At 35.6% G+C, this 13,352-nt stretch overlaps 1 protein-coding gene across 1 annotated transcript in view; it reads right to left on the minus strand.

Annotated features, from left to right (window-relative positions):
- MTREX (Mtr4 exosome RNA helicase) overlaps positions 1–13,352 on the minus strand; it is a 42,493-nt gene that overhangs the window by 28,326 nt on the left and 815 nt on the right. The window contains exons 2-15 of the mRNA XM_041470617.1: positions 12,926–13,060; positions 11,798–11,864; positions 10,093–10,155; positions 9,476–9,588; positions 8,483–8,657; positions 7,372–7,462; positions 6,897–7,021; positions 5,601–5,699; positions 4,735–4,837; positions 4,463–4,594; positions 3,217–3,296; positions 2,421–2,531; positions 1,670–1,771; positions 202–327 (exon numbers count right to left, since the gene is read on the minus strand). Of these exons, the coding sequence (XP_041326551.1) occupies positions 202–327; positions 1,670–1,771; positions 2,421–2,531; positions 3,217–3,296; positions 4,463–4,594; positions 4,735–4,837; positions 5,601–5,699; positions 6,897–7,021; positions 7,372–7,462; positions 8,483–8,657; positions 9,476–9,588; positions 10,093–10,155; positions 11,798–11,864; positions 12,926–13,060 (1,522 nt within the window). The remainder of the gene's footprint in view (positions 1–201; positions 328–1,669; positions 1,772–2,420; positions 2,532–3,216; positions 3,297–4,462; positions 4,595–4,734; positions 4,838–5,600; positions 5,700–6,896; positions 7,022–7,371; positions 7,463–8,482; positions 8,658–9,475; positions 9,589–10,092; positions 10,156–11,797; positions 11,865–12,925; positions 13,061–13,352) is intronic.

Below are 13,352 nucleotides of genomic sequence, written 5' to 3' on the forward strand. Positions count from 1 at the left end.
CTTTTGAAGAAATAAGAATGATATTAGTCTTCTGACTTTGTTTCACAATAGAAACTCCTATGAGAATTCAGTAAAAGCTACTTTTAGGAGTTGTCATCTTGTATCTGCATTATCTTCTTGTCTAAGTGGAATAACTTTCCACATAACATTACTCAAGTGAGCACAATCTTCAGAACAGAAACAAAATAATGTCTCTCCTACCTTCAAAAGCTGCTTGCCAATGGTTGGACTCATTTTTTCATCGACCATAAGAATTACTATTCCTCTGTCATCCATACCTCGGCGTCCTGCACGACCTGACATTTGAATGTATTCACCTGAGGATATCTACAATAAAATGAGAAAAAGAAATTAACAAACATCAAGAAAATTGCAGGAACTCATACTGTGCTGATTACAATTGTGCAGTAAGTGACATGATGTACAAAAAGAAGAGTTATCGAAGTTACCACAGATTGACTTCATTAGTCATACTTATCATGAAACAGCAAGATAAATCCATGACTATGAACAATGTAAGTCAGCAGTAAAAGCCAACTAATGCTCTTATAGCTCTGTAACATGGGGCATCATTTTAATAAGCACAAAAACCATTTTACTAATGTCTTTTATAATGGAAGGTTGCTGAGCATGGTGGAGATACAACAGATCTTCAACATAGTGATAATGCATCTCAATCATCTTCAAATAATGGGTCATTTAATTCAGATTATTCAAGAGTAACATTAATACATGATACTTGCAAAAGGAGTATTTTTACGCCTCTTAACTGTGAAATTGAAGAGTTATAAACAACTGGGACATGGACAAGAGGCAGCTACAACTGGTTACCACCTATGTCTCAGCAAGTTATAAAACATCTGTGGAACTGCATTCTCAACAACTTCCCAAGTTTCACTTTAGGTCAGATTTTATAAACTACTTAAGCAAACTGTGCTAAATAATTAGAGAAGTTCCACATTTCTTCCATCTCAAAGTGAACCCATTCTTACACATATCTTACAGACACACAATCAAAATGAATAGTGAAACAGAACAGCCTAAACTAAGACTGAAGATTTATGTTTACTTCATAACTTGCATAGGTCAAGTCACTTGTCCCGTTCACAACGATTTTCCCACCTTTGAAGGATGAGCCCTGGCTCGTATAAAGCTTTGCTGTGATGACTTGCAATGCCTCATTTTTATTTTAAGTAAACCACATACCAAGTTTTAATGTCTAAAATTTTATAATTATGCAAAAAATCCTGCTGTAAGAAAACAATACTCTTCCAAGGTCAATGACCTCTTTTCTTGGGTCTGCCAAAATTAGTCATCATTATGATAGGATATGAAGCCCATTTATTCTCCAGAGTTCTCTGATATAGAATAAAATATCTGGGTATTACAGTTTTGGAAAAGGTGTGCAGAGGTCCTAGTCCAGCCCAATGTCTGCTGCTAACCTGTATTTATTTGGTTCCCTTTTGATGTATCTATTAAACAATCTCACGGATAATCTGAGGAACGTTGTCTTCTGAAATCTGTGCATTAACTATGAATGGATAAGACAAGAAGATTTTTGAAAGAAAACATATTTTCTACTACATTGAGGTGAACACACTAAGAGTAAGTTTAATCCTAATAAGGTTGAAATAATTCAATTACGCTACAGAACCTCTCTGTCACTTACCCATCGGAAATCTTTTCCATCAAATTTACTGGCACTTGTAAACAGCACAGTTCTGGCTGGCATATTAATTCCCATAGCAAAAGTCTCTGTTGCAAATAAGGCCTAAATAAACAGACTGAAGTTAAGTAAGCAAAAAAAGAGGATCTCAAACAAACATGAAAATAGTCAGAGATTGCTACACAAAACCTCTCTGGATTTTAATGCATCTGTGCAGTCAATACAAGGAACACAGGCATATTCAACACTGAAAATCTGAACCAAAACAATTTTTCTGCCTTTCATTATTTCTCCTGAGAAAGCAAAAAAACTAAATAGATGGGTCCAGGTGAAAAACTACAAAAGAAAACATAATGGAGTGCAAACTGTATTAATCAATAATAGTAATTAATTTCAAGATTCAAGTTTGCAAGAAGAAAACAGGGGTTAGCTATCCAAAAAAGCCGCTACAACTTTCACCTTAGGTTATATTTGTCTAAGTATTTTTCCTTAGTGCAGCCAACAATCAGCTTGGTAAATGTCCACAGTCATTTACAGGAGAAAGATCTAACATAAAATAGTTGAATAAAATATTTGAGTTAGACACTGAAAGTTCAAAGACTTGTAAATAAAAGCTGAAACACTTAAAACTATAGCTGCAATTGTGTAGATATCCATTGTAATACTAGCATACACCCTGAGCTAAGGCGTATTTGGATTTTCAGGATTACCAGCCACATATTCACAACAAACTACAGACAGACTTGAAAAATACCTTTATTAGGCCCTCTGAGAAAAGAATTTCTATGGTTTCTTTTAAGATAGGAAGCAAACCACCATGATGAATACCAATTCCACGCTTCAGAAGGGGAAGCACATGTTCAACCTGGGAAGAAACATACAAAAGACCAGCAAACAAATTTTAGCATTTGTTACTAGAAGTTGTATGGAAAGCCGCAACACTGACCTTAGTGTTCACGTAATTTAAAATTAGCCATTTTCCCCATTTAAAATAAAACAACTACCCTTTCAATCTTGTAATATTCTGCCTGGAAGCTTGTATTTTTCCTCTGTAAAGATGGGAAAACATCACTATGCTTAGGCATTATACAATAAATTAGATTGCAGATGCATCAATGCAATGCAACTTTTTGAAAACCTCAGCAATCAATAACTGGTAAGTGCATACTGCACTCTCACTTGAACTATTTCCAGACTTTTTTAACTAGGTCTACCTCTTTATAAACTCTCATGTTTACTTCAACATAATTTTATGTTGAAATTATATTATTTCAATATAATTGGAAAAAATAAAACAAGGGGTAGGAACTCCACTGTTAATTCTGACATACATCATCTGTTGGAATTGCAACTGGAAGGAATCCTTATCATCCCTTTCATAATGACAAAAAGCAATGCAGGAGATACTAAAACTTGGGGAGATGAATGAGATTATCCAGTTTTATAATTTCTGTACCCCCTACACAAAACCCACAACTTCACAATTTGCCGAAAACAGGACAGCAGCAAATCGAGTCTATTCAAAAGAACCCTTTTCAATCTCCACTCACCTGAGGAAGCTTTTTGTCTTCATCTGAGAGACAATCAATTGCATTATTGAAGACTTCTTCAACCATTTTTTTTTCTTCATCTAAGAAGGCAATTTTAAAGTTCTTACAACATGCAGAAGATGTAAATAAAGTGATACCACATTCTAATATTTACGTAAGTGTACAATACAAACTGAGTGGATACATAAATACCGTGAAGTCTACACAAAACCACCCACACTTGGTCAGGCAATCAAGATTTCAATAAGCCCATAGGAGCTAGATGGTAATCAGAAGCAGACAATCAGGAAAAAGAAAACTAGAACAAGTCTTTCAGAACAGTCCAAACATCAGCCACTTCCAAGCTTGGGATTTATCAGTCTTATGTGCCCCCTTGTATATTTCTTAAACCTCCCCTCTTCTACCTACTAGTCCATGTCTGCATGGATACAGGGGCTCTTTCCTGTTAACTCTTTAAAGTTTACATCCTTACCACTCAGTAGTACAAATATCAAAAATACACTTTCAAAGGTGTGCTTCTGAAGAAAACATGAAAATCACCTCTGCATTCACACATATCTTTAAATTTTCTGACAGAAACACCTACATTACTCTGCCACACCAAACCAAAATGTGCAAAGACTGGAGCAAATAAGCAGGCAAGAACCTTGAACAGCTCACAACATGAAACAGTACATTTATTTACAACAAATTCCTTATTTTTGTTAAAACTCTAGATTTCCAAGAAGCCATGAGCTTAAACTTATTTGCAAAGCTTGGTCTTAGCCATGATGAAAAATATCTTCTTCGTTTACCTTTTGGTTTTTACTTTGAGAAGCAAGGGGAAGAAGGAAATAAAGAAAACTGGATTGCATTGTCGAGAAAGAACAGTCTAGTCGTTTGTTATACAGCTGTTTGGACTTTGTGAATTTTTCTAATGAACGTAATATGAAAATTTTGGGAAATACTTTATGATCAGTCTTCTCCCAGTACAGACAGAATCTTCTAGGAATTGTGTTATTATTACAATAAACGGCATACTGAGCAAGAAATAGAGTTTAAAATCGAAGAACAGTTCAACACTGTGATGACCAAGTACTCTGTGCACCATTACCTTCCTACTGAATACAGCTCAAGGTACCAGCATAATAAATGAAAAAAGCAGTATGTATTTTCATTTTGGTTTTACACAAAATGTTCAACAGGAAAAGCAGTATTTCACATTAAAGTGAATCTGTGAAAGGAATTCAACTGGATTTATCAGTACCTGTATTGAAATCTAGCTTTGTCATCTGAAGTGCATAGGCTTCACAGTCTTTCTTACTGAAGCTGAAAATAATCACAGGTTGGAAATTCCTTTCCATTATCATCTTCACAATCTTAAAAACATTTGAAGGACCTGCAGAAAGATTACATTAATTTAAATTAAATTCTACAACAAAAAGTATCTTATGGAGTAATTGAGGCACAAGCACAACTTGTATAGAACTTTGAAAAAAATTCATACCAAAAATTACCTCAGAATGGGCTCAAACTCACCTTTTGTTCCTCCTTTCCTGCCTTTCTGATCCCCTTTTGCTAAGTCTCCTGCATCTCTAAGTACTTGCATTGCTGTATTAAAATTATCTTCTCTGAAATCTCCCTAGATGTAAAACACAAACTTTGTAAATACTTACTTATACAGCCCACTTAAAAATACCATTACCCCACATAAACACAGGTAAAAGGACAGAAACAATGCAAAAGCTATCAAAAGAGTTTACTAGGACAGTGTCACAGCTCAGAATTGCACTGGTGTGTCTCTGAATTTACTGCTCATTGCTCTATCCACCACTCTACCTGTCATGCCAGACCTGCTGAATTACACAGTACTAAAACTGACTTTTAGGAATGTACACACAAAACTGCACTGCCCAATGAAGGCGTATCTTCAAGTGCAGCATTACTGTTAATGGCATTAGTAACAGCTGAGTGAGCTAATAATAAATTTTAAACAAGTTTTTAGTTCAAAAACACCTAAAGAAACAAAAATATTTTGCTCCTCAACTAAAGTCAAATTTACATGCCACTATGTTTTCTTTTGAGCAAGAAACAGTACACGGAACTTCAACTACTTTGCAGATTTACAGAAAGCAGCATGGATTTTAGAAAACAAATAAGGATGTGGGCACTTAAGACATCTCAGGGAAGCATTACTCAGCTGATTGCATGACATTAGATAATAAAACAAATTTCTTGTGTAAGACTCCAAACATCTAAAAGCAACTCAGAGATCATCTTTACTCACTTGTACTTAATTTTAACAAAAACATCCTTTATACAGCCTATCCAAATTTTGCAAGAGCTCAAGCTTTTCACTGTCAAGTCAAGAAAACAGTATTTCAGACAAACTGAGGATTCCTTACATTTTCATCAACAACCAAATGGAGTCCATCTCCTCCTGCTGGAAATATATAATGCTGCAGTGGAGTAGGACGATAGTCAGTGTAAATCACATGGCAAGGCTGTAAAGAAAGAATTCACATAAATATTTCATAATTGCATTGTAATATTGCTTGCATGATGGAAAACTCAATACATTACTATTAAAATACAACCTTCTAAAAACCAGAAAGTACGGCTTTCAGAAACTAAGATACCAAATTTACTTTCTTGAATATGGATTTTGTACTCATGACAATGCTTAAGAAAATCAAAGTTCGCAAATGTTTCAGAACACTAGTTGGCTACAAAAATCCTTTCTCATGAACAAAAAAAGTAAAGACAGTATTTCTTTCAGCATTACTAGGCAGATTCGAAATATTAACATCTTCTAAAATCAAAGGAAAACCTGTTAATTTGTATTTTTTAGAAAAAGCCTGAAGCATTATTGAAACATCTAAGGAAGACTCACAGTAGACCTTCATGAGCATTTAAGGTTTTGATGCATTAAGAAAGCTTGTTTAGGAAAAAAAACCAAAACACTTCCTTTAAAACATTAAATATTACATAAATTTGCATTTAAAAACCCCACAATATAATGGCCCCCAACACAAAGTCAAGGCTCTGGGCCAAACTTAAATAGACATTTTTTATACTATACTCCCTTCATTACAAACAACATAAGAATCAATCTCTAGAATATTTTTTAAATTGGATCAATCTCTTGTTGATAACAATTTCCCCAGTTGTAATTCACAAAGTCTTTGCTATAAATGCATGTCTTAGAAAAAAAAAACAGAATAGAATTTAAAGGTTACAGGACAGGCTAGATTTCTTAAATAACACTTCTCTCGCTTGCAAGCATATATAGTATTTCCCATGGATTTACGATTTGCATTTGATTTTTACATGGCCTTTTACAGAGCTCCTCAGCTGATGGAGGAGGGTCACCTAATGACCTCTTGTCTACCAGCCCTCACAAAATCACTGTATGTTCACTGTATTTCATAATTCAGAATGTTTGCTGAAATCAGGCAGATGCCTAAATAACTGTGGAAAATAAACATTAAGAAACAGTTCTAATGTTGCCATTCAGAAGCAAGAGCCAGTATACCTGCAAAAGTAGGAATACAGCTAGAGAAGCCAGGAGTGATCTATACTATCACCTATAAGCAATAAAATGACTAAAAAAGATACTCAGAGGCCCAGTTATCAACCAAACAGACAGTATTAAGCCACAAGAGAAAAAGCACAGAGGTACAGCATACTGGAAATATTACCTGTTTGTGAAGATGGCAGATCCATTCAGCAAACTGACGGGCATTTGGAATAGTTGCCGAAAGGAACACATAATGTACATTATCAGGAAGCAAAATAATAGTCTCTTCCCAAACCACACCACGTTCTGAAAATGGAAAAGCATATGGGAAATTTATGTTATAAAAGCAATTTCTCATTCCTGAAGCCAAAGAACAACATGCTTAAAAACAAAATAAGATGAAAAACAAAACAAATCTTCTCTACACAAGTAGGGTGTATCAAATGCATCAAAGTAGTTTCTGGTTTGGTGAAGAAAATACAAACTGCAACAAATAATTATGTAAATTCAGTAGGAAACAAGTTATAACTTATTTATACAAAAAGATGACAGATTTTACAAGGAAAAATTAAATCTTAATTCTTCAAAAGAAGAAGAAATTGTTCTTGGGGAAAAAATACAAAGACTTGAAAAGAAAAATAGTATATATAGGATACCTGTATCTCTCATGTAGTGAATTTCATCAAAAATAACCCATGCGACTTCACGCATAACCTCAGAACCTCTGTAAAGCATACTTCTCAAGATCTAGAAAAAGAAGCAAAAGTTGAGTCCCACCACACGAAATACCAATCATGTTACAGCAGTCATGTTACATGGACATCAGTAAGAAACTGCCAGAATTTTTTCTTCACTTTTACATGGATATATGAAATAATATTTTGCAAAAAATATAAAAGCATTTAAAGATAGGGTTTGAGATGCTTTCCAAGTTCATTCCAATCTAACAATCTCAAGATTGAGAAAAACCTGGTTCTCAAAAGGGAACATGAAAGAATGAGACAAAGTATTTCTCCAAGCTTCCACTGTCATGTAATTGTTTCTACAGATCTACTTCTGCCAAGACCTCTTTTTACTTCATCCTAATAGATAACCTCCCTGCAATGAAGAGGAAATCTTTTGTCAGAAATCAAATCATTCAATCTCTTTTATATTTCCCTACCAAAGTTCTGCCTGTTCCTTTGAGGTAAAGGCAAAAAGAGGAAAATGTCAACCCATGGCTGCATTTCTACAACAGAAATAAGACAAAGCTCTATAAACAATACTTTGTTAACAAGTATTAACAAGGTGAAAAGCTTGAGTTCTAGCACCTACTGTGAACAACTCAGCTATCCTTCAATGATTTTGCCCTTCTTATTTTGCCTTTCTAGAACAAAATACTGACCACGGGATTTATGAAATCTGATTTTCAGCATTTTACATCTACAGAATAGTCATTGTCTTGAACACTCAGGAAATTGAATTCTGACTTCCTCCACATTAGAATCAGAAGTTCCCGACTTACAGTTCAAATGTAAATTGAACTGTAGTTCAATTTACTACAGTTGAGTAAGAAACTCAGCTGTAAAGGCATAAACTCACAGAGATTTACGTACCTTTTTAAATAACTTTTTCTGTAAGTTTTTAAAGTTAAAACATTCAAATGAGTCGTAATGAACTTTAGAACATTTGCAACCCTAATTAGGCCACTTTAGTCTTTTAAAATTAGACCTCCCCTATCAAAAAGAGTAGAAGAAAACTCCAATCAAGAATTAATGTCTGTCTCACCTCAGTTGTCATTACCAAACAAGAAGCTGTAGGATTAATGGTGACATCCCCAGTCATCAAGCCAACATCCTGAAATTCTTCATACATCTCACGGTACTTCTGATTACTCAAAGCTTTAATTGGACTTGTAAATATCACACGCTGCTTTTCCCTCAAAGCCAGGGCAATTGCATACCTGTATTCAAACAATATCCATATTAATTGCTGCAATATCCAAACTAACAGCTGTCAGGAAGACAGAGCGTATTACTTTGCTTAAGAACAAAATAAATTGTGCAATTCAGAACACCCAGAGAATCATACACAGCATATGAATCCATGCTCTAATACATCTAGCATTTCCTATCCAGATTATTAAGTTCAGTGCAACTACATATACATCTCTGCAGAGTGAAAAATCTTTAAACACCAAGGCAGCTGATTTTTACGGAAACAAAAGTACATGTAGTTTAATTAAAAAACTGTAACTGTGTCACAACAAAACTATTATTATTTGAACCCATGCTCAAATTTCACCTCTGTACGTTTCATGTACATACCATGTACATTTCAGATCTGAAAAGTGAGCCAAAGGTTCAGGTCTGAATCAAACCCTGACAGAGAAGTTGCTGACTAAATCAAACAACTGCTTCTAACAAAGCAAAAAAAGCCCACAGAAGTCCTTACTTCTTCTAGCCAGGAGCTAGAAAACAAAGGTATTTTTTTCAAGATTTATAGAAATTTGTATTGAAGAAACTTCCACTTCAATCTACACAGGAACAGCTTGACAGTTTAAAAATAAAAGCTAAGCTTAAACACAAATTAGCCTCTCACTACTCACTAAATGACAGAAGATATAATTTTTACATTCAAGAATAACCAATTCAATTCTAACACTGGTGGACTGAATATTGTATCAAGAAATTGCGACACAACAGCTACTGATGGTTCAAGAAAGTGACAGAAAGGACATCACACTGTTCTTTCATTAAAGCCTGTTAGAAAAGTACTTACTCAGCACAAACAGTTTTACCAGCTGATGTGTGAGCTGACACCAGCACAGACTGGTTATTATCTACACAAAGAATAGCTTCTCTCTGGAAGGCATCAAGAATAAATGGATATTCCTAGAAGAAAAAAACAAAACCATTACAGAAATTTGAGACTTACATCTAACTACTTTTCTGACTGACATAGTGTGCAAATTAGAGGCAGAAATTACATCCTGCAGACACTTGCAATTTCTGCTGATCTTAAACCACTATTATGCAATGACTTTGTATTTAAGTATTTTTGTCTCATATCATATCTAAGACCTGTGCTTATATCTTGTTGTCATAGCAAATGAAAATCCTGCCCTGATGACTGAATTTTCGCTCATTTACCAGCTTAGGAGGAGAACTAGAATGCTGCCCCTGCCTGATGTTACAGAAAGAATATCATAACAGCCTATCCACCTCATTCAACCACATAATCTTTTATACCAAATTTTAAATACAGAAACATCAATGGTATTTATGACAGACCATCTTTTACAGACCTTACTGACAAAGTACATAATTTTTTCCTCTGCTCTCACTTATTATGTAAAGCATGTACAAAAAGAAAAATAAATGGGATCTGCCACGTACTTTTGCAGCTTTTCCAGTTCTTGGCTTCAGACCTGTGAATTCCTCATTTGCTGGAAGCGCAACCTATTAACGATATTTAAAACAAAAACAGTTGCAGACTTCTGTGTCCACAGCAGTGACATTTCTGGCAATGTAAACAGTATGAAAACCAATTTGAATTTCTGTCATCTACAAGCCCATGTGTCAAGGATTCATTCCTTCCTCTCAAGAGCTCTTCAATCAATCTTTATATTCTCCTACCTAAGCAGCACTGCTTCTCTCACTTCTCTGATATCCCTACTGTCTTGTGTGGGACATTACTGCTTCACCTGCCTTGAAACACTAGCTTTTCAGTCAAGACACAATCGTGTTCTGGCCAGTGGATATTCAAAGCAATTACTGAGCTCACACTGATAATATTCCTTTCCAAATACACTGTACTTACACTGATAACATTCCCATTGCTGGCCAATATCTAGTATTTATTCACCTTAAATATGTAAGCTCTTTTCAGTTACTAAGTGATGGCAAACCTTTAACAGACATCACAAAATAACAAAAACTGGACACACACGAACTTTAGAACCCTGATCAGCAACTATATATACAGTTCCCTCATTATGGAAGTCTGATGACATAGAGCCCTTAAATGTGACCCTAATTGAGCTAGTTCTGGAAAACAGCACAGAAGATAAAAAGACCATAACATTACAAGGAAGTTAAAATTTACATATTTGATTTTCACACAAACTCCTTCTGATAGTCATATATGGATTCAGGATGATTCAAGAAAACATTAATTTAAGAAAGCATTAATAATTTGTATTTATGTCTATCAACACAATTTAAAAATGGATCGTTTTTATTAATTTGCATATTCAAAATGTAATTTTTCATTTTTACAAAAATGTATTTTTCAACAGTAATCAGCTTTAGAAGAAAGTCTTTCATTCTTTAACCAGAATAGCGGAATACTTCATTGCACTAATCACACTATAAAGAAAAACCTGTTTTACCAACCAATAGGTTTTTCTCCTCAAATGTTCTTGCTACGTTACAAATATAGAAACCTATCAACATTACCATAAATTCTTCACTATCACTCATTTTATTTTAAGTATGATCGAAACTCCTTCTGGTAACATACCCTACTAATTTTTCAAGCGCACTTTGTGCATGCTCAGTGTCAGATACAAACTTCAAACTCTTCACAGTCTGAAACAGAGTATGAAATACTCTATCTGTTGGAGTGCAGGAAAGCCTTGCAGAGGGATTAGGACAGACAGCAATGAGAAAAGACCAATGGTGTGAAATTCAGCAAGGTCAAGTCCCAGGTTCTTCCCTTGGGCCACAACAACTCTAAGTAGCACTGCAAGCATCCCCAGGTGGGGGGCAGTTTTTTCTCTGAGGTAAAAACAAAACGAGAATATGAAATGACCTTAAACTGTGAATTGGGAGACTGGACATTAGAAAAGACCAGTCTGTCCAGGAAAGCGGTTATCATCACAGAAGCCACTTAAGAGACGTGTAGATGTGGCAGTTGGGGACAAGATTTAGGGGAGGACTTGTTAACGGTTGGACTCAATGATCTCAAAGGCCTTTTCCAACCTAAAAAACTCTGTGATATAATAATGGCAAGAATAAATAATATTGTTATACTGGCAATGATGCACACAATTAGGTGTAACAAGTCTATATTTTTCATGTGCTTTTTCACTGCACTCACCTCATGTGTACAGCCTTCAACAGTTTCCACAGACTGCACTTTTACTTGAGGCATCAGATCTGTCAGACTAAAAAGATATGAGTTAGGATTACCAAAAAGTATTAAAAAATCCTGGTTTTTATAAAAGTGAACATGTCAAATTTCACTTCTACTTTAACTGCAATACCAAAAAAAAGGATGTGCAGTCTTGGCATGGACAGGCTGCAAATGTTACTACCAGGACTACTACCTCAAAGCTAGTATTTTTCTACCATATAAATCTACTTTAGCTTTTGACTCAGAAATTGCACCACAAAACAGCACCTGGGTCACATGTACTCACAAAGTTTTACGATTAAATGAGGACTTTTTTCAAGATACAATGAAACAAAATTCATTGTATCTGTTCTCATGCTACTAGTCAATGCAGCTTGAAGCATCCCAAGCACCTGCCTGAGGACAAGGCCTCTCTTTTCTTCACCAGTTCCTTCTCTCATGGTCACAAGAAAGGACTGCAGTCCTTTTCCTGTTTATTCTGAATTCTACTGATACCACTAACACAGAAAATTACTTAAAACATTGGCTCTGGTTCTGCTTTGCTTCTATGCACTCACTCTTTACAGTGCTTTGAGAAGTCTTCTCAGGAACTTCTCACAGAAATCTGACACTAAACTTCACAGAAGTTATACGAAAGACCGAATGATAATGCAGTTACCACCTCACATGCCTCAAAAGCATTGTGTGTCTTATTGCCAATTTATTTTTCCTGTATCCCAAGCCAACTATGTCTTTCAATGTCACGGTACACAGCAAGCCTGCTTCCAGCTCATCTGCTCTGTGTGAAATCTACTCAATGGCTTTGACCACGAGTCACTGATTCAAATGAGTAACTACAAATTCATGAACATTTCCTACTGCAAAGACCTACAGGTGTGGAGCATCATTTTAAATACACCCAGCTTTCATCACTGCTGAGGCTGCACAGGGAGCCCTTTCTCACTTAAACAGATAATGGAAAATCAAACTTGCACAAATTCATTTTTACAGGAAAATACTGCAAAACTCCTTCATATCAGCTGTTCCCAGCTGGCACACAGCTAATCAAGGCGGCTTGCCAGGACTATCTTACACATTAAGTTGAGCACTTACTTAACATCTTCTGATAATGCATCTTCCAATTTTGGTTTTTTTCCCAAAATGACATTTTCAGTATGATCAATCTCAGCTTCCCTTTTTGGCTTGACTATTGCTGCTGGTACTGAGGGTTTTTCTTCCAATCGTTTTCTGCAACACAAACACACAAGAAATTTAATATTTGCCTCATTCATTGATGTATTTTCAAGGAAAAAAACTCTAAGGGCAGCTGTGATCCCACTGCGCTTTGGGAACAAACCAGGTAACTTGACCCACAAAAACAGCTGTGGGATTTCAAAGCAGTTCCCTGATAAGCTGGCCACCAGATCCCCACACTCCCCAGCTGGCCACAGAGCCAGAGCTGGCTACAGCTTTAGACCCAAGGATCCAGGGAAAATGGGTCACAGAATTACAGAATGGGTCAGGTTGGAAGCGACTACAG

This window comes from Pyrgilauda ruficollis, unplaced genomic scaffold (genome assembly GCF_017590135.1).
Source record: "Pyrgilauda ruficollis isolate IOZ18807 unplaced genomic scaffold, ASM1759013v1 scaffold25, whole genome shotgun sequence".
Taxonomy (NCBI): domain Eukaryota; kingdom Metazoa; phylum Chordata; class Aves; order Passeriformes; family Passeridae; genus Pyrgilauda; species Pyrgilauda ruficollis.